The sequence below is a fragment of the Mytilinidion resinicola genome (assembly GCF_010093595.1).
Source record: "Mytilinidion resinicola strain CBS 304.34 unplaced genomic scaffold BDZ99scaffold_6, whole genome shotgun sequence".
Taxonomy (NCBI): domain Eukaryota; kingdom Fungi; phylum Ascomycota; class Dothideomycetes; order Mytilinidiales; family Mytilinidiaceae; genus Mytilinidion; species Mytilinidion resinicola.
In genome coordinates, this window is record NW_022985442.1 from 1,480,304 (window position 1) to 1,499,822 (window position 19,519).

The following is a 19,519-nucleotide window of genomic DNA, read 5'->3' on the forward strand; positions in this document are numbered from 1 at the left end:
TATCGGTCTTGTAAATCATATCCTTGGTGTTGCAAGATTCCCACTAACAACGCTTCTAAGAGCTCTTGGTTCTATTCCTTCCTTCTCTCCGGGGCCAGTTCTACATTGAATCGCCTGCTTTCTTGCCAGGATTAAGAGTAGGACTCGATCGAACTCTGAGAAGAGACATACGTCGACATGGCAAACACGAACACGGTCAATACATGTAACTCTGGCACTGACTTTGGGCCAAAGTCCACAGCCGTTATTTCAGGTTGGTTCTAGTCTATCATTCTCTACCGTTTAGAAACGGCTGATTGACACCAGCAGTACCTACTCTTGAAGCCAAACAACCGGGTACAACGTTTCTCGACCTTCCATCGGAACTTCGACTGCAAATTTTTCGATACGCCTTTGACCCCGGCGATCTCGTATCCATCCGCCGAAATCCAGCTGTACTGACTAGCAACTCCTTCAAAAACGACACACGCTTTGCCAACCGGTCATTGCGCCTCGCCACGATTTGTCGCACAGTAAGCCAAGAGGTTGTCGAAGCATACTACAGCAGCGACGCCCTTCCTTTGAAGGTAGAGTGGGCCGAGTATTTCTCCCAAACCAAACAGCTCTTACTACCTCCGAGACATGTCCGACGATTTGTCAGGAGAATCGCCTTCTACAACTCCACCGAGAACTTTTGGCACTCGGCTATAGGGCATGGCCAAGGTCTGGGGCCGCTGCAGAGGCTGGATGAGTTGGGTTTTACACACTTGAAGTCGGTTTATGTGGTCATAGGCGACGGTACGGCTGAGATTATCAACCTTTGCTTCCAAGAACCGCGCAGGCAGAGGTCGAAATTGGAGAGGCTGGAAGAGACTCGTCAGGCTTTTGGCGGGCTACGTGTTCGTGCGGACTCGGTTTCAATCTTTGGCCTCGAGCGTCACACAGAGTTCACGAGTGAGCTAGAGAAGGCAGTTACCCTGTACCGCTAAGATCCCGTTTGGCTCTACCATGGTGGATGCTTAGGCCGACGTCTTAGCACCGAACGCTGTTATTTCAGTTCTCCTTATCTCAATAGGGGCCCGTCACTCGTTTTATTTCTCTTATATATGAAACTCGATATATTCAATCTTCTTTTCAGACATTCTCGCATGAAACAACTATGTCCTCGTCTTGAATGGAGATCTCCTGAACAGAAAGAACGCTGCTAGATATACGGCAGCCCCGAAGAACAGAAGTCCGGCATACGCCACAAACCCCTTCAAGTACTTCGGTGCATCAGCGCCGGGGAATAGATAGCTCCCATATATCTGCGCTAGGTTGCCCATGCCGTTGATGATAGCCAGCGAAATCGCGCGCGTCTCTGGCTCTAGAGGGCCCATGCTGACCGAAGCATATGATAGTGCCAGTGGGTTTGCGGTCCAGATGGCGCTGTTGATGAAACAGAGGAAGACGTAGAGTGGGACGTAAGCGTAGATGCCAGCAGAGAGTGCACAGAAGACAGATCCGAGGATTAGCACACCGCCAGCCATTATGGGACGATAGGAAGGGACGCGGTCGGCGATAATGCAGGTGGGGACCGCGATGGCGAAGGCGACAACGTAGAGCGGGACCGTCATGTATCTTTTGAGGGTGAGTCGGAAGTCTCCCTTCGAGTGAATGATGGAATGCTTACTGTGCTTTTACAGCTGTGTATCCGAGTCCCTTCACGAGGGTGGGGTTGAAGTAGGAGAGTGAATAGCAACCGATAATGGTCATGTAGCCTGCGCATAGCAACCAAAGCCTCCAATTGCTGATTGCATGAATGAATGCTCGCCAGTGTGTTACTTCAGATCGCTCGCCCGTCTCTCCTCGACTGGTGATTCCGTCGGCTTGCAACCGAGCTACCGCAAGGTCGCGCTGAGCTTGCGTCAACTTCTTTGTTGTGGCTGGGTAGTCGAGCAGAAAGAAGGGCGCGATTAGAGCAGCGCCAATGGTTGCTACGCCTTCGACGATAAATAACCTGCGGCATGTCAGTATGAGCTCAACGTGATTAATGAAAGGACCATACCACCTCCAGCCCGCAATTCCGTACTTCCCGTTGAGCGAGTCAGTTATGGCTCCAGCAATTATCCCACCGAATGCGCCCGACAGAATGCCTGCACTCAGAAATATCATGAATCTCTTAGACCTAGTATCCTGTATTAGCCCGTGCCTCGTGCCATTTTCCCGAGGACTTACTGCTCGTGTCGCCGGTACCAAGTAGAAATGATGAAGAGAATAGCGGGCTAAAAGTCTTGTCAAAAACGCTGTTCCTATATTCTTTTCTTTGCGCGACTCACACTAAAGCCTGCCTCCATAATCCCAAGGACGAATCTCACGCCGAGAAGCTGCGCAGGTGTCTCCACGGCGGACATAGATGCTGCAACGGTGCCCCAGCAAATCATCAATAACGGGACATAGAGCGACGGCCGCCATCGGGACATTATCATGCTTTAAATAGTCAGTATCGAAGAACATGGCTACCAGGAGACTAAGGGAAGCTTACTTCGAAGGCACCTCCGCCACCACGTAGCCGACTTGGAATAGCACAATTGTGAGGAAATACTGTGTGTCCGAGAGGCCGATGTCAACGTTCATTCCTGCGACTTTGGCGTTGCCTTTTGCGTTTGAGTCAGCTTTGGTTCTCCCAGAGATACATTCACCTGACGCACCTATGTTCGTTCGGTCCTAGATTTCTGTCAGCATGGTTCAAGTCAACAGGGAACATACGGACGCCCATACCATGTAAGAGAACACATAGAGCACCCATATCGTCGGCATAAGGAAGAAGTCGATCTTCCGCACTAGCTTCTTCTCCTCGTCCGTCTTCTCGATGAAGACGGCATCCTCAAGATCCTGCTTCCGATCCGTAGTTGCCAGATGGTCCACCGTTTCGACCCAGCTTTTAGGATCTTCGGGGTGTGCTGCCATCGTAGAGTGTATCGAATATTGAAGACAAAACGGATGAAGGATAGGGAAGAGGGTGGTGATATGAGAGGAGCAAAGGGCAGAAAACCGAACAGTTGCGGCCTTTTCCCCACTCTAATTTAAATACTTAGAGTATCAAAGCACTAGGCAAATCGGGATTTGCATCGCCTATAGGTGTACCGACTAAGTGGTGTTGGAGGACGTCACCGGCGCATTTTGCGGAGGTGTACCCCATGGGGAAGCTTCAGAGAGCTGGGATTACGCTGGTGCTACTAGTCGATCCCCACCTTTGCGGCTGCTGTTTTCCTGCCTAATTGAAGCTTGTAGGTGGTCCGGAGATGTGCTCGTGGCCCCGGTAGAGAAGCACTATGAGCCTACGCTGATCTTAGCACGGCTAAGAAGTCGTGAGGGGATTGCGGGCTGATTCATCAGCGGGACCGAGCGGTTGGAGCACGAGTCGTGGACAAGATCGATGATGTATGCCAACGGATTTAGGTTAGAGGTAAGAGATATAGAGATGCTGACGATAGGGCCTGATCTTCTCTGACGTTCAATTGACCATTCACTATGTGTTGTAGACGGTAAAGAATCCGAGAAACAGTGTGCTCTCTGAAACGGGGCCCCACTCTCGGGTGATTGAATAAGATGCCGTCACTGAAATCTGGCATGAATGCTTCTATATCTATTTATACGCTGAAAGGCAATGTAGGCTAGACTGCGAAGTGTGAGCTACACTTCGTGTTCTATATCCGCCACTCTCGGGACCTTGTTCAAGCAGACTCCGCAAAAGTCAGCCACCGTTTCAATCTGACTTCGGATTAGCACGACGCAATAATCTATGGCGCCTCATTGAACGCTCTTGTACTGACTTACACATTGCTGAATCGTCTCCGTATCTGGATTGCTGACTCCAATGCGCCTGGTGCCTCTCAGATGCCATTGAGTTTCCCGCGGAAGGTTCTGTATCATAATTCCAGACAACACGACAAGTTCAGTATCAACGTCGTTGAGAATCGTGTGGTCGGAGAGGTAGAGGCCGTAGGTGATGTTCTTGCTGAGCCAGTCTATTTATTGACCATGTCAGACCGAAAGGATGAGCGAATGAGAAGAAAACTGGATCCTTACCGAAATCCCTCTGCGATGATAACGTCTCATCAATTTTGCCCTGATTATGGAGGTATATCCGGTTCTGCCACGCATGTCCGCGCTGGAGGTTCGCTTCGTCACATTGCCAGCCTTCTCTGTTATTCATCAGCTTGCAATCTTTTCCAGAATCTCATGCTGAGCTCGAACCTTGAGAAGGAGTAATCCTTGTCCTCAGGCCGGGTGATGGCTTCGATATCGAATATGGCCTCCAAGCACTTGCAAACGCCAATGAGTGACACGAGCTTCACCAACGCCTCTCGTAACCGTCGCATCAATGCTTTACGAGATTCCGAGCTTGCATACTCTGGTTTGTAGATGAGGTATTTGTAGAGGGTTGGGGCGAAATCCGGCTTGCTACCGCCGCAGAGAGCTGCTATCTGAAGCACACATCAGCATTTGCAGATTCCGGAGTATACTTGGGGGCACTTTTACGGTGATTAGATACCACTTGTCATCGCCGACAGTTTTGGATGGAAATTGAGCCTCAATGGCTTTGAATAGGGCAATTGCCTCTTCCTCGGACGGTTCAGGGAGTGGCTGTGCTTTGCCCATTTTGATTGAAAGCTTGAGAAGTTTAGAAAGCGAATATGAAACAAACAACTCGAGAAGGTTGATCGTCGGCCGATGTTCGGAATCACCTAGAGCTTAAACGATGACGCCTACCTCGTAGTATTGGTTGCCTAACATTTCGGGTCGGAGCACCCGATGGGCCTGTTGTATGTGTACTACCATTCTAGCAATAAACGGCTTCGCCCTCTAAAAGCTCACAGTTCTATCTGTCTGGTAAAGACTGTCCGTTTCAAGTGTTTCTTATTGGTGTCACAGCTTGAAATGCGGAAAGATACCGCGAGTAGGACCGAGGGAATGAGGTGGGATGTTACGGTGTCCACTTTCCCCGCAGCAACCGGAGAGCATGCTTCCTCCCCGGCAACATCAACGTCACACGATGGCAGAAGCTAAAAGTCAGCTATTTTGGGCTCCGAAGAATCGTGGATATCAACAAGCGTCTCGTGGTCTTGATGATCTGAAGTGGGACTCTGGGTGAAGGTTTCCAAGTGGAAAGAGCTCCGCCTCAGACTACGCTGAGACAAATGAGAATCACTGCTTAGCTTCTCCTTTTTTGGCGATATCTTTTTGTTTCACTTCGACTTTCCCATTTCTTCAGCTTCTGAGCGAAAAGCTGAGCTCGCTAGCTATAGAAGCAGTGTCTCGTTCCAATATGGCATCCTCATTTCCCAACGCGAAATCAAAGACAATAATCGTAACAGGTGGCGCCAATGGAATTGGTGCTCAAACTGTCCGTACTTTCCATCAAAACGGCTCCAATGTCGTGATAGCGGATCTGCCCTTGGCGAAGGCAGCAGCGGAAGCTCTCATTTCGTCTCTGTGCGATGTCTCGCGAGCTCTCTATGTACCTACCAACATTCTCAACTGGGCCGACATGAAGTCGTTATATCGCCAGACCATTGAACGATTTGGCCAAGTCGATATTGCTGTCGCCAATGCTGGAGCTATGGAAAGTAAAGACTTCTTCGATCTGGAGACGGACGAGGACGGCGATTTGAAGGAGCCTGTGGAAGCATACAGGATTGTTAATATAAACCTCAGAGGCACCATGAATAGTATGTAACTGCAATCTCTTGAACGATTTTGGTCAGATGGGTAACAGTTAGCAGCATTGCGCCTCGCGCTGCACCACATGCGATCAAATCCAGTAAGCGCGGATGGTTCGCGGGGCTCTGTAGTGCTAATAGCATCGACTTCGGGCTACTTTGGTGGAACAAGCGTCGTCTCATATGTCGCGTCGAAACATGGAGTAGTAGGATTGTTCCGAGCCTCACAAAAGGCTGCGAATCGATGGAACGTTAGGCTCAATGTCGTGGCGCCCTTCTTTACACCCACACACATCACCGGAGGATACGCAGAGAAGTGGAAGGAAAGGGGTCTTCCGGCAAATACAGTTGAAGGTGTAGCGGATACAATCGTTCAGACCTCAACTGATAGCGAGAAGAAAGGGGAGTGCATACTGGTTAGTGGCCCTGCTTTGAAATGTTACATCCTCTGATATAAGGTTCTGTAGGTAGCTGGAAAGCAAACAAGAGAGATCGAGCTGGCTAGGACAGCATTGGTGAAGGAATGGGTTGGTGAAGACACTGCAAATCTAATGGCCGAAGGAGGAAAGTTCTTTGATGAGCTGGGAGGGTATCCATTGCCAAAAGCTACGCGAGACTGACCGGCATGTCCAAATTAGTGATTATGATGACAGAACCATAGCATCTAAACGGACTATTCGTTAGATGATGGTTATCGGAGAGGGAAGCAAGATTTGACGGAGGAGTCGGAGCGTCGTCTTATAAATCCATCTCCACAAGTTGTAAGCCTGGTATTGATATCGTTGTGTCCTGCTCTAGATAATGAGATCAACTCAAATATCTAAATGGATTGGGCGTCGAACGGAATATAGTTACAGATATATTGCACGTGACTCAAACGTGATGCCAGAAGTGACGTCGATCGACGCCCCACTTCTACATCGATGAACTCCCTGACTCTCATCCCGAACCCTCAGCAGCCTTAACTTATCTAGCCATTCACTTGTGCAATTCCCTGTCTACAATACATGTGTTCTCTCCGAGTCACTTGATGTCGGCACGTTCAATTCTATAGTCTCTTCCATTATAGATCTTCTCTTATCACTAAGCTCTCCTTTTTGGATACAAAGGTACATACATATACGAAGTCCTCCTATATCGTAGGCCATCGCGACCATACCGTACGCTTATGGTTGAATCCGTCACTATGGACACCCTCCCAACTGAACTCCTTCTCCACATCCTTTCCCACCTCGATGTCCCCCCGCCGTCCGTGACACGATTCTCCCACGAGCCTTCCATCCTCCTTACGACCTCAAAATCTATACCCCTCAAATCCCTGCGCCTAACATCCCACCGCTTCCATGCCCTCACTACTCCAATCCTCTTCCAAAACTGCGTTCTCAGCCTCGACCGCGCGCTCCTACTGCTCCCCATCGACGCGCGCACCCTAGACGCCATGCAAGCCGCGCTCAAGACACTCTCACCACACGAGTTGGCAGTCTACATAAGTATGAGGGCGAAACTAGACGCTACACAGCCGGGTGCATATCAAGAAGAGTTCGACACCGTGATGCTAGAGTTTGTGGATGTAAAACCCGGAGACAAGTGGATGGAGCAGTCAGGACGCGCATCGTGGGTACCGCGGCTGCCACCTCAATTCCGAGAGATGGAAAAGTTTCTAAGGGACCACAACCTGCGACATAAAGTAGACAGTCTGGTTGTGGTCGCTCAGCGCGATTACGAGCCGGATTTTGGATATAGTACCAATACGGTCGACGGGCGGATGTACACGTACCATGCTGTCCAGGATCTCTGGAAGAGTGTGTTCACGCTGCTAAATCCGGAAAGAGTGGTCGTAGCCGCGCCGCCGGGAACGCTCGCGACATTGACGGAGACGAGTACGCTCAGCTCGGATGGCTGGGCGTTTGAGATGTTTTGTCACTACCTAGAACTACGACAGGACAGACCTAAGAAGCTAGAGAGCGAAATGAAGGCGGAGGAGCTAGCGCTCCAGCGCCCAGATGGCTACGTGCTCGGCACAGGGCCAGTGACAGGGGACAGGAGTAGTCTGTTGATCTACGCGCGGCCGTGGACGCACATCGGGTATAACGAGGGCAATTCGGTACCCGTGTATTCCACGTACGAATATCATCTCAAGCAGACGCCCAAGGTCCTCTACCTGGTTCTTGCACGACTGGGCAAGGAGACGTGCTGTTACGTCCGAAGCTTGACCTTCGTAGCCATATTCCCATTTAGCTCACACATGAGGACGATGCTACGGTCTATGCGAAAGGTCCCAACATTGAAGCAATTGAGAGTACAGTTGGCACCAGGGAAGGAAAATAATATCCTGACAGATAGGATTAGGATGAGGAAAGCACAACGAGGGGACCTCTGGATGGAGCTCGATGGATGCTATTCAAAGATCGCGGAATTCTTGTGGTCTATGGGACAAGGAGCGGAGTTTCGCAGTGATGATGGATCAATTGGGTGTGGGGGAAAAAGCTTTCAAGGATCGATGAAGAAGATGGGCGACTTGCATAATCTTGAGAACCCAGAGGAGGTTGTGGAGTGGAATGAGAATGGGGCTGGGAGGTGGAAGAGGATTGATGCTCTCAACGAAGCCACAAAGGGCTAAGTGGTGCTATGTCTGGAAATCACTGCTGCGAGATGTTTTGATGCCCCTCAAGAAATCTCACCCAATTCTTTTCGATCGAGCTATATCTAGACGTACGTTCATCGACAACAACGTGACCACCACGTGATGTACCGTGGCAATCACTGGAGCTCCAGCCAGACCAGATGGTGCGGCCACTCCATTTCAGGCAGAATTACAGTTCCTTCTCTTAGCGGCATGATGTAGCCCACACTGACCGGTGCCTAGCCTGACCATCCGGTGAGGACCACGTGACGCATATCTCATGGATACCCCACCAAGTCTCAACCTCACCCCTCATCGAATTGAACACCTTAGCACCTATTGCTCCTCCAGGGAGTCTCCGACATGCGGCACGCCATTCCAGCTTCGATCCCGTGTTACACCCGACTTCTCAGCCTATGACTTCTCTCAACAAGTTCCCTCGCAGCCAGAGATGCAAGTGCTGCGCCATGATGGCTTGCAATAGGCTGCCCTCTTCTCCATCTTCATGATGGTTGGATAGCTGTTCTCGTGTCTGCAAGCCCGAATGTTTGCTGCATGCAAAAACAAGGCAGACATGGCACGGTACAAGGCAACCATCGTGCTCCCCCGCTTTGAGTAACCTCAGCTTATCCGCCCCCACTGGCATCTGCCTGCACGGCTGAGCCCATGATACGGAGAAAGTATATATAGGCTGAATTCCGCGCCTGTTTTCTTACACTCTGAGCTCTTCTATATTTCTTTTGCGAGGAGCTTGTTGTTTTGTTGCTCCCACTGCACGCTATGGCTTTGACGACACCGATGCCTTCAGCGGAGCTGAGGCTTGCCACAAAGCTCAAGATTGATGAGTTCGAGCGTCTTCGCGAGGATGCTCGCATACGTCACATGGATATCTTGATCGCCGTCGAAGAGGAAGGCGGCGACAAGCGCGAGCGTGTCGCGTCCCTTCTTGCGAAGGTCAAGAAGCTCGATCCGGAATACGAAGAAGACTACGAACTAGGGAATATGGAGCAGTACCTCAAGCAGGCAGAATACGACAGCTCCATCTCCAGCACCAAGCTCGAAAAGTTCGAGACCACCTTGATTGACAAATTCCGACACCACAAACGAAGGATGGAGCTTGGCAGCCTGCACGCCAAGCTATTGACTGAATACATCGAGAAGTCTGACCCTAAGGAATCGCTCGCGGCCAAATTTGACCGCACCTGTATGGAAGATGAATTCGAGTTGGTCGAGGAGGATGCGATTGAAGAGCTCCGAGATGGCTTCGACTCCATCACCTTCACGCCACTCGAGACGAACGAGGAAGAGATTCACACGTATCTTTCCAAGTTCTTCGTCGGAAATGCGGGGAGTAACGATTTGGAGGATCTGCGCCGGAGTGTCAAGAACTTTGGAGAAGATATCCTTGAGGAGAAGAAGAAGTTCACCGAGGATAATGTCACCTGGACAATCAAAGACCTCCTCAGGAAGCCCCTCGTCAGTACTGAGACAAAGCAGACGCTGAACTCCTATCTCCAGTCGCCTATTGTGCTTAAGGAGCTTATCAGCACTCTCAACCTACGATTTTCCAACGTAACAAATTGGAAGTGGCGCGATGCAGAGAAGGGCCTCCGCGTCGAGGCTCGCCAAAACCTGGATAAGTCCTACTGTATGACAGCAGAAGAAGGACTCCTAGACCTCATCTTTTTGAATGTGGTGGCGACTCGATGGTCGGTCTGCATTAAAGATAGCCTCCGGGATCTTGTCAACAGTTTCCCCTTGGGCACCACCACCTGGAAACGACCTGAGAACCCAACGTCTGAAGAAATGGACAAGCGCGACTACTACCTATCAGGCCCCAGAAAGAAGCCGCAGGTTAAATCAAACATCTGTGACATTTGTCATGGTCCCCCACCTCATATGCATCGGGGACCTCCTCCGCCACCAGCTTTCAGCCGCCCTCCACCACCACCACCTCCTCCAGGATGGGCGCCCCCTCCGCCGATGCCACGCGCTATGCCACCTCCACCCCCTCCGATGCCCAGGAACAACGAGGTTATCATCCTCAGGACTGAGAGGCTAGACGAGGAGCGACATCACGAGTACATGCGTGACCTTTTCTTGTCTCAGCTGCCTGGCCGGTTCCGAAGTCGATACGGCGTTCGTCGTTATAACGACAAATCCCTTCCAGAGGTAGTCAATCCTAGTACTACCCAGGAGACTGTCATGAAGAAGCTGGCCACCGAGATGCTCCTCCGTGAGGCACTGGACGGTGAAGTTGACGTCATCCAGCACGACTTCAAATCCTTCGCTTCTGGGCTTCCACACAGCACCATTCTCGCCGTTCTCAAGTTCATTGGAGTCAGCGAGACATGGCTGACATTCTTCCAACGCTTCCTAGAGGCGCCTTTGAACATGGGCCCCATCATCAGAGGTACCGCGGACCAAGTCCGAATTCGCAAGCGAGGTATTCCAGTCGGTCATGCTTTCGAGAAGTTCTTTGGCGAAGCTGTCTTATTCTTCCTGGACCTGGCCGTCAATCAGGTTGTCGGTGTCCAGCACTTCCGCACACGCGATGAAGGATGGATATGTGGCACACACGAAAAGTGCTACACTGCTGAACAGACCGTGAAGGAGTTCTCAGTGCTCATGGGCCTCAACTTGCAGTCCAGCTCCGACAGCTCCAATAATGCCTCCCTCAATACCGGCAAGATATCCGTAGGCTACCTCACCCTCTGCCCTGACACCGGCAATTGGAAGATCGACGAAAGCCGACTCGACGCCTACATCCGCCTCGTTCGCTCCGACCTCGCGTCCTGCACCAGCGTCCTCTCCTGGATCGACACCTACAACCGCCTCGTCTACTACAACATCGACGCCCTCTTCGGGCCGCCCGCACACTGCTTCGGCAAAGAACACCTCGACGACCTCCTGTGCGCTACCCAGAAGATCCACGCCGCGCTCTTCACCGGCAAAAACGGCACCGCCAGCAACCCAACTGACCACGTCAAGCAGATGCTCGCCAAGATCCCAGACTGCCCCGAGATCACCGACGCCTTCATCTACCTCCCGCAGAGCTTCGGCGGCCTCGGCCTGCAGAACCCGTACACCGTGCTCTCCCTCGCGTCCGAGGCCAAGAAAGACCCCGCCGAGGTGATGCGGGAGTACCTCAAGGAAGACCGCAAGACCTACGAGAAGGCTAAGGAGCGGTTCGAGGCGCTCGACGACGTGGCGCGCAAGAACAGGGCCGAGGCTATCTGGCCCAACAGGGCGAAGCTCACGACCGCGTTCCCGGATGGCGATACCACGAGCTTTATGCTGTACCCCGAGTGGACGAAGTACCGCGAGACGAACCCGATGCCGGGCTCGGGCGGCAACTTGTTCGAGGCGTATTCGGAGCTGCAGCGTGTGCCGGAGGCGGATATCGAGGCTACCAATCAGGTCAGCGAGGAGGTTCGGCGCATTAAGCGGGCTCAAGGGACTGGCGGGAGCTTCTGGAGCTTGGATGCTGGGGAGAGGTGGGCTGTGCAGCTTTATGCGGATGAGTGCTTTGAGCGCTATGGGGGGTTGTCTCTTGTGGAGAAGGATTGGCTGCCGTTGCAGGCGCTGAGGATGATGCGAGGGGATGATGTTGACGATGATACGAATTCGGTCCTGTCGTCGCTTGTTGATTGAAGGTGTTGAGGGCGATTTAGTGGGGAGGAAATGGGAATGGGCTTGATGATTTCAACGCGATTACAATTTCGACTTTTTTTTGAGGTATCTCTTAGGTTTCAGGATGTCTTCTTCAACATACGTTATTCAACGATTACGACGGGTAGTATAAATTGGTAGAATGAACAAGGAATGCAGCGTGTTGATCAAAGTTGCGGCGAGAAAATGCATAATACCTGAAAACATACACGATGAGATCTCACGGGCCGTCTCAGGGCAGTATACTCTCGCCGTACACTTTTTTGCCCAGCTGGCTGCACCTCTCCGAAGGGCAATTTTGTCATACTGGCAGGCTCAGCGGTCTATTCTGATACCGTCTGAGGCGGCCCAGAGAGCTATTAGGCTTGCCCAAACTATCACTTTACCAAATCTTATGATATACCGGAGGACCTCAAACGGTGCTAGGTAAGTGCATACACGCCTAGATTCAATGGAACCTGACCTTCTATTCGCACGTGAGCTGCATGTACGGATGTGTATACAGAGATCTACGCCTAGATTCTAACTTCTACGCAGACGGAGCCGAAAAAGTGTACGCCGAGAGTGTACTGCCTGGAGACTGCCCGTGAGATCTTATAAAGGAAATGCCAGCGATAGTAGTAGAACCGGTTGACACGCCAAAAGAGAGAAGAATAAGTAATACAAGAACGAAAAAGATCATCGAATGAGCGTAAAGGAGACCTAATGAAAAAACAAAGGAAACATAACTCCTTCTCCTCTCATTACTCGCAAGCTATTAGGGGTCTAGTATACCCGCTGTCCCGTCCCGTTCCCATTACCATTCAACGTGCCATTCCCATTGACATGCGAGTCTCTCACCGCCCAGTTGCTGCTCGTGCGCCTGAGAAGATATTGCTGCTTCCGCACCGGCTTCTCGAGCTTCACATCCTCAACCTTGAATTCGAACCCAGTCGGCCGCGTCCACATGCCCATCTGGTCGGTAACTTTCGGCTGCCACTTGTCGATCGCTTTCGGCGCCGTATCCACCCACGTCTTCTCCTTCCGGAACTTCTGGTCCAATTGTGCGAACGTGTCTTGATAAGACGAGACGCCCTTGTCCCACTTCCCCTCGCGTTGGAAGGAGCGCTTAAGCAGTTCCGCGTGTCTGACAGCTGTGCTAGCACTGTCCGGGACAGAGAGGCCTTCGTTATCACCGTATGCAATCTGGCCCAGGACGTCGTCGTGGAGGGCCATTGCTTTTTTGTATTGGTTGGTCGCGGTGTAGAGCTCGGAGAGGAGGAGGGTGAATTGAAGAGTGGTAGGGTCGAGGCTGCCCCATACGCGGGCCAAGTTGTACCGGATGTCTTTGCACAGGTGAATAGCTTCGGCGTTGTGGTTGCGGCAGAAGCGAGTTTCGACAAGGCGGCGGCCAATCCAAATGACAAGGTTTGTGGACCAGGTCTTTTGGACGATGCGGGAGGACCAGAGGCCGTTGAGGATGCGCTAGGAGGAAGTTAGAATACATGGGCTTGAAGTAATTGAGGGGGGATAGGTAATACCTCAAGGTCCTCAAAGTTCTGCTGTTCTCCCAGAAGACCCACAAGATCGTTCAGGAGATCGATCGGGAGATCAGTGAACGTCAAGTTGACGGTTTCTGAGCCTTGAAGTGCCTCTGCAAGCAAAATCCTTGAGAGATCCAGCATCGTGCGATTCAATTTGGCATCTGCGCAACGCAGAGTGCCGCGACCAGTGAGGCAGAGCGCCAACCTAAAGCCAACACGGATGCTTTGCTCGGTATGGAAACCGCCTTGAAGATGGATAAATCTATCAATAAGCGCAGCAAGGTCATAAGCCTCTTGAAACCGCGAATGCTTGGTATGTTCCAAAACCATCTCAGTAGCTCGCTCGATGACGGTTAGCTCGTAGTGGCTATGCATTACCTCTTCCATGCAAATATGGAAGAACTTCGTGATGATGGTCTTCTTGATCGTGTGAGAAACGGTCAAATGCTTAACAAAAACTTCTAGAAGCTCTTCTTCAATGATCTTAACGTCGGCCTCGCGTTTTGATTCCTTCAGATAGAAGTAAAGGCGGCACCCAGACTCCATGATCGAGAAGAACTCCTTTTGAGTTCGAGTGGCTCTGTAGTAGGACTCGTACAGGAGGATCTCGGTTCTTAGCTCTGCGATGATGGAAGAGAAAGAGCTTGACTGGGTAATGATCTCGGCGAAGGCAGCCAGGAAAGCATACGAATTTCTTTCAACGCTGACCGTCAGGGCACTCTTGACCTGCTCGATTATGGTCGTTCGCATTTCCTGGATGACCTTGATTGCATGTTCCTTGTAGCCACACTCGATATAGACCTTCGCGATGGTCTTCGCGGACTCAATCGACCTTTCGGCATGCGACTCATGCTGGAAGATCTCGGTAACGCTCGTGCGAAGAAGAGAAGTCGCCAATATAGTAGACTCGGTGGTACTTTGCTTCTTGTAAGACATGACAACTTGTCGCATTGCGGTCAGCGTTTCGGTGGACGAGTATCCATACTGAGTCTTGCATGTCTCAAATTGCTCGCGATACAGGGAGACGGCCTTCGATACCGTGGTCGTTTTCGTCGAGTAGAGCGAAGCAAGTCGCTGCTTCACGATCTGCAGGATTGATTGCGTGGACTTGCTGACCGTGGTAGTCGAAGTTGTTGAAGCCGTGGAGCTCGTAGAGCTTATAGAAGTGCTGGAAAATGTTGATTTGGTTATCTTTTCGCCGTGCTTTATCACCTCTTCGTAAAGAGACATCGACTCTTCATGGTACTCCTCTCTTCGCTCGCAGATCTCAGCGAGATGAATTGTCGACTTGACCGTCAATTCGCTATAGCTTCCGTAGAAGCTAATACAAGTCTTCCGGTACTGTATAGCTAGCTCGCGAATGACGGTGTATTCTGTCTTGGTCCGGTGTTCCAAAATGTGCATGTACTTGGAGTAAATCTTCTCGACGAAGTCAGCGCCAAGGTGATACGTAACGCCATGCTTCAAGAAGGTTGCCCACAAGCAAGCGTATACGGGTTGCGCAGATCCCCACTGCTGAGACTCTTCGTAGATTTCGCAAAGGAGTAGAGCAGCTTTGACTCCGTCGGCATGCAAACACCCGTGCTCGATCGAGGACGCTGAGTAGATTTGGAAGTAGGCGACCTCGATCTCCTTGCGGCGGCACATACGTTTAGCGATAGCTCCGTAGGCGTAGAGGATCTCAATGGTTGAAGCGTGTGATTTGCCTACTGATCCTTGCAAGTAGACATAAAGACGGTCGTATATTGCGAGGACCTTTTGATAGCGGTAGGTCTTCTCAAAGAACTTGATGATGGTTTTGACATTTCTGATCAGGATGTCGTGATGGCATTTGCGGCTGCAAATGAGACTTTCGAAGACGTTCCAGTAGATGATCTCCGCGGCCTCAACGTGCAACATCTTGAATCGACATTCTGCTAAACTCATGGCGACGTCGATAATTTCGGATGATTCAGTGATCTCGATAGTCTTTGATTCACTACTTTCGACGGAAGACCAAGCATGGCTGATGGTTTTGACGAATATCGCACAAGCTTCGGAATAGCGCTCTTCCTTTAGATAACTTGACGAGAGGGCCACGCAGGTTTTGAGCGTCGATGAAGAGATGGAAGTTGACGAAGATGACATGGAAGACTCGAAAACTTCTAGAAGAGTATGCTCTTCTTCGATAGAAAGCGTGGACGTCGTACTCTCTGAAATTGTCGTCGTGGTCGAGCTGCTCGAGCTACTGGAACTCGTGGAAGTGGAACTTGTAGATGACGAGATTGTTTCTGTCACTGTTTCCGCGAGTGATGTTGCCACTGATACGGCCTCGGTGCAGGTTTGTTGCTCGGTTCTCTTGTAGTAGCTCCAGAGGGAACTGAAAATCGAACGAGCCATGGAGAACACTTTCAAAACTTTGAACTCTTCAGCGATAATGCGGATGCGCTTGATGATGGTTGTTTCGGATCGGACTTCCTCGCTGTAAGACTCAACCTCCGTCCACGCGCCACGAAGGATGACCTCTGATTCCTCTTTCCGTGAGTGTCGGCATAGGAATCTCGAATACTCCAAGGATATGTCGATTTTCGTCTCGCGCGAAGTGACCGATGTAGAAGTCTCGGTGGTGATGCTCCTCCAGAAAGTGACGAGAATTTCTTCGGCTTTGCTGACCTCTTTTCGCTCCTCGTACATGCGAATGAGTTTCAGCGTACATTCGATGCGGCGCGAATCCGTAATAGTCAGCGTTCGGGAAACATATTCGTAATACTGAACTGTGAGTTCGAGGATCACTTCAAACTTCTTGAGGACCCTCAACTGCGAAATGAGGATATCGAAAATCTCCGTAGTCTCGGCGTGGAAATGGCCGTAGATCTCAATACGGATTTCATATAGCTCCCGATACAAGACAACTGCTCTATCAATCTCCTTGATGGAAACATAGAACTCCGCTAGCATTGTCGTGTACTTGATGGTGAGTTCGTGGGAAGCGCCATAGGTGTGTTTGTATGTTTCCACAAGATACAAAAGGATCTCCTCCTTCCTGATGCAGATCTCGGACCGTGTTGTGATCTTGATCGAGAGGGTACACTGGACAAAGGCCTCCGCACAAGCTCGAATGACAATAGAGCCATGACAGATCGCGCGGCTTATCTTCCAAGCTTCGTAAGAGTATTCGCTGATTTGTGACTTTTCTAGACCTTGGCAAATGCGGACTTGGAGAATCAAGCTTTGCAGAACGACAGCAGACCTTTCGCCAAAGACTGTTCTTCGTAGATGGTAGGATAAAGACTGGTACTTCTCTGATTCACAAGCGATGTGTTGGCGATAGACACAGGTGCCCTCGACAAGAGCGAAGTATGTGGACCCGGAAAGGCATGCTTTGAATGAAGAAGAGAGCTTATGTTTTCCATTCGATTCATACAGCGACGAAGAACGGAAATGGCTGGTCCAGTATCTTGCTGAGTACTCAAGAAGCGGATACTTGAAGAATATCTCGACGATCTCGCTGGTCGTCATCCGTCCGAACCGTGGCTCCACGTCGTCGTGCAAGTGAATCTTGGCGTAAGCTAGGGAGCGAATGGTGAGATCATGATGTGCCTCCTTGAGGTCAATTTTGTTCGATATTGATGCGGAAGTGAGAACGTGCTCCCGAATACTTGGGTGACGGAGCAATACCAAACCATCCCGGATTGTGACAAGAGGCCCACACGCGTGGCGAATGTCCTGCGCAATTTCGGTGAATCGTGGCGAATGGGAGCATTGATCCAAATCAATTTCCAGAAGTGCCTGAACCTCTTCAGTTGTCAATGGGCGTTCACTCGCCAATATCCAGGACAGAATCTGTTTCGTTTCAGGGTTTGCGGCATCCAAACGAGCAATCTGGCGATCCAACGCTTCATCGACAGTTTTAGGTGCGCGCTCCAAGAGACTGAGGATTGAAGATATAGTCTTTTCATGCTTGATAGATTGAAAAACTAGGCTTGCCCAAAGAAAGGAGCCGTTAGAGCCCTCCGATAGTTTCTGGATGATTGGACGTCGGTCTTTCTCTTTCATAGAGCGGAACTGGGGCCTTGAAGTGATACACTGCTCAATAAAGAGACGAATATCATCAGCTATATGCTGCTCTTCGATCGAGATATGTTGGGTAAGCTGAGACGCCGCCTTGCTTAATGGTCTGCTGAGGATGATAGATTTGACCCGAGTTCGATCCTTCGCGGAGGTGATTCGGTGTATTCTCTCTAAAATAGCAGGGTTTCCGATCCTGGCTCCCGAGATCTGGTCGAGGCCGTCGATGAGAATAATGATCTTGTCATTGTCCAAGGCAAGGTCGAGTGCCGACCAGAGTGTCTCCTCGATAGTAGACGCAGGTGTGCCTCTTTTCGCATGGTCGAGCGCGTCGCGGACCTTGAAGATGAATTCCTGATCTCCGATCTTCCTATCGAGCATTTGGAGAACTAGTGATTTGACGAGGCTCAAAGGACTCGTGATATGGTTTGCGCTTGAATCTGTGGTAGTGTTAGTAGAAGTCCCACTAATGCAAATACTAAGCCATCACTCACCAACGAAATACGATATGACATCGTAGGGATCATTATCCAAAGAACCCTGCAGACTGTCAGAGATCCAATGAGACAACACCGTTTTGCCGCTGCAAGGAGCTCCAGTGACTAGGAGCACCTTGTTTTTGTTCCGCGTGAAACTTCTGAGGTGCCCGCCGAACCACTCGCAAGTGAATTCCGCTCGTTCAACGCCAGAAGACGTCTGGTTGGACAACATCATTTGCACCACTCGATCTTGTGGCTTCAGGAACTCTCGCAGTGTTTCTATGCTTAGGTTCGAATGTCTGAAGCGCGAACCTGCGATTTCATCTTTCCACATCGAGTCGGAGATGAGGTGGAGGTGATGGTAAAATGCAGAGATGCTCTCTCCAAACTGCTCATCGAATCCTGCACCGTCCAAGCGGCTGCCTATTTAATTATTAGTCAAATGGACTGCTGGGACATAAGCGCGAAACAAAACATACTTGAGCCTTTGCTTCGGTAATGGGCGTTGACAGCGCACGTCAACTGCATGAACTCAGAATAAGCATGAGCAAGCTCGCGTCGACTTTCCGAAGTGGTCCCAAGAAGATGTCTTTGCCGTAGAAAAATAGACAAGGAAAGCGTCATCTTATGAAATACGCTGAATGCTTTGGTCAAAACGGCGATTTGACCAGGTCCCATCTGCACTCATTAGCTAACGTCAAGAGAAAGACTGCACTGCCACTTACCTGCAGTAGGGAAAGACAGCTACCCCATATCAAGCGTGTCGCATCTTCGCTTTGCATCATGAAATCTTGAACGGCTTCATGGAACACCAAGACATGTCCCCCAATGCTTTCAGCCCATCGAAGCACGGCATCCCATTTGCTTCCGTCGTGGGGCATATGGCGAAGTCTCTCATTCTCCAATGCTTCCATGAAATCTTCTGCAGTTTGGCTGCTTTCGAACATAACATTTGAAGACCCGCCAAGCCGGGTTCGAAGCATAGTGGACGTCTTGATCATGCTTTCTCTCAGAACACTGACTTTACCCATGCGAAAGGTAGGAGACCCAGTAGGCGAAACGCTCGATTGAGTACCATTGGATGAGATTCTTTTCAAGTCAGACCCATTGGTCTTCGGCTTTCCATTAGTTGTGGGAGTCTTTGGGGGAGCGTCTTCCGCAGCTGAGGCGTTGGTGGGTTTGGCCATTGTATTACTGGAAGGCGTGTCAGATACTAAGGAAACTGAGAGAGGTCAGAAACAATGAAGATCGGGAAGATGAATAATAAGTAGAGTTCCCTACATCTGGGCGTTCGAAGACCAAGCATGCGGAGAGCTCAAAGGGAAGCAGCAAAGGAAGAGGTTGATAACGAGTGTAGGGTGTGCTACCACACGGCCCATGCAATGTACCGAATACATTTCCATGGTGGCTAGGCATCATACTTTATACTTTCCCATAATCTTGCCAGCGGGGAAACCGAAAATGAACAGCCATAAGCGCATGATTTCTGAG

The 19,519-nt window shown here is 50.6% G+C and overlaps 8 protein-coding genes across 8 annotated transcripts; 4 read left to right on the forward strand and 4 right to left on the reverse strand.

Moving 5' to 3' along the window:
* Positions 1-177: 177 nt before the first annotated feature.
* On the forward strand, positions 178-968 carry BDZ99DRAFT_474691 (uncharacterized protein; the record flags this gene model as incomplete). Its single annotated transcript, XM_033721926.1, has 2 exons — positions 178-253; positions 310-968. 2 exons carry the CDS (start codon positions 178-180, stop codon positions 966-968), a joined length of 735 nt encoding a protein of 244 aa, XP_033579500.1.
* BDZ99DRAFT_558611 (pantothenate transporter liz1) lies at positions 779-3,020 on the reverse strand. The gene is made up of 7 exons (XM_033727240.1): positions 2,724-3,020; positions 2,504-2,615; positions 2,298-2,448; positions 2,197-2,243; positions 2,027-2,146; positions 1,652-1,978; positions 779-1,599 (listed from the first exon to the last, which is right to left on the reverse strand). Exons 1-7 carry the CDS (start codon positions 2,926-2,928, stop codon positions 1,137-1,139), a joined length of 1,425 nt encoding a protein of 474 aa, XP_033579501.1. The 5' UTR covers positions 2,929-3,020; the 3' UTR covers positions 779-1,136.
* Positions 3,021-3,587: 567 nt separating this feature from the next.
* On the reverse strand, positions 3,588-4,890 carry BDZ99DRAFT_461209 (uncharacterized protein). Its single transcript, XM_033719566.1, has 6 exons — positions 4,735-4,890; positions 4,504-4,635; positions 4,219-4,448; positions 4,051-4,166; positions 3,799-3,989; positions 3,588-3,732 (listed from the first exon to the last, which is right to left on the reverse strand). Exons 2-6 carry the CDS (start codon positions 4,621-4,623, stop codon positions 3,655-3,657), a joined length of 735 nt encoding a protein of 244 aa, XP_033579502.1. The 5' UTR covers positions 4,624-4,635; positions 4,735-4,890; the 3' UTR covers positions 3,588-3,654.
* BDZ99DRAFT_413333 (NAD(P)-binding protein) lies at positions 4,842-6,523 on the forward strand. Its single transcript, XM_033716691.1, has 3 exons — positions 4,842-5,693; positions 5,748-6,100; positions 6,152-6,523. The coding sequence occupies exons 1-3, from the start codon at positions 5,291-5,293 to the stop codon at positions 6,302-6,304; spliced, it is 909 nt and encodes a 302-aa protein (XP_033579503.1). The 5' UTR covers positions 4,842-5,290; the 3' UTR covers positions 6,305-6,523.
* A 122-nt stretch (positions 6,524-6,645) lies between these two features.
* BDZ99DRAFT_461210 (uncharacterized protein) lies at positions 6,646-8,514 on the forward strand. The gene has a single exon (XM_033719567.1). The coding sequence runs from the start codon at positions 6,871-6,873 to the stop codon at positions 8,302-8,304; it is 1,434 nt and encodes a 477-aa protein (XP_033579504.1). The 5' UTR covers positions 6,646-6,870; the 3' UTR covers positions 8,305-8,514.
* Positions 8,515-8,663: 149 nt separating this feature from the next.
* On the reverse strand, positions 8,664-8,984 carry BDZ99DRAFT_269009 (uncharacterized protein). Its single transcript, XM_033713873.1, has one exon. The coding sequence runs from the start codon at positions 8,951-8,953 to the stop codon at positions 8,717-8,719; it is 237 nt and encodes a 78-aa protein (XP_033579505.1). The 5' UTR covers positions 8,954-8,984; the 3' UTR covers positions 8,664-8,716.
* A 49-nt stretch (positions 8,985-9,033) lies between these two features.
* BDZ99DRAFT_461212 (uncharacterized protein) lies at positions 9,034-11,934 on the forward strand. Its single transcript, XM_033719568.1, has 2 exons — positions 9,034-11,219; positions 11,302-11,934. The coding sequence occupies exons 1-2, from the start codon at positions 9,088-9,090 to the stop codon at positions 11,441-11,443; spliced, it is 2,274 nt and encodes a 757-aa protein (XP_033579506.1). The 5' UTR covers positions 9,034-9,087; the 3' UTR covers positions 11,444-11,934.
* A 520-nt stretch (positions 11,935-12,454) lies between these two features.
* BDZ99DRAFT_413339 (uncharacterized protein) lies at positions 12,455-19,086 on the reverse strand. Its single transcript, XM_033716692.1, has 5 exons — positions 18,771-19,086; positions 18,044-18,451; positions 15,737-17,989; positions 13,500-15,661; positions 12,455-13,443 (listed from the first exon to the last, which is right to left on the reverse strand). Exons 1-5 carry the CDS (start codon positions 19,057-19,059, stop codon positions 12,745-12,747), a joined length of 5,811 nt encoding a protein of 1,936 aa, XP_033579507.1. The 5' UTR covers positions 19,060-19,086; the 3' UTR covers positions 12,455-12,744.
* Between the last annotated feature and the right edge of the window lie 433 nt (positions 19,087-19,519).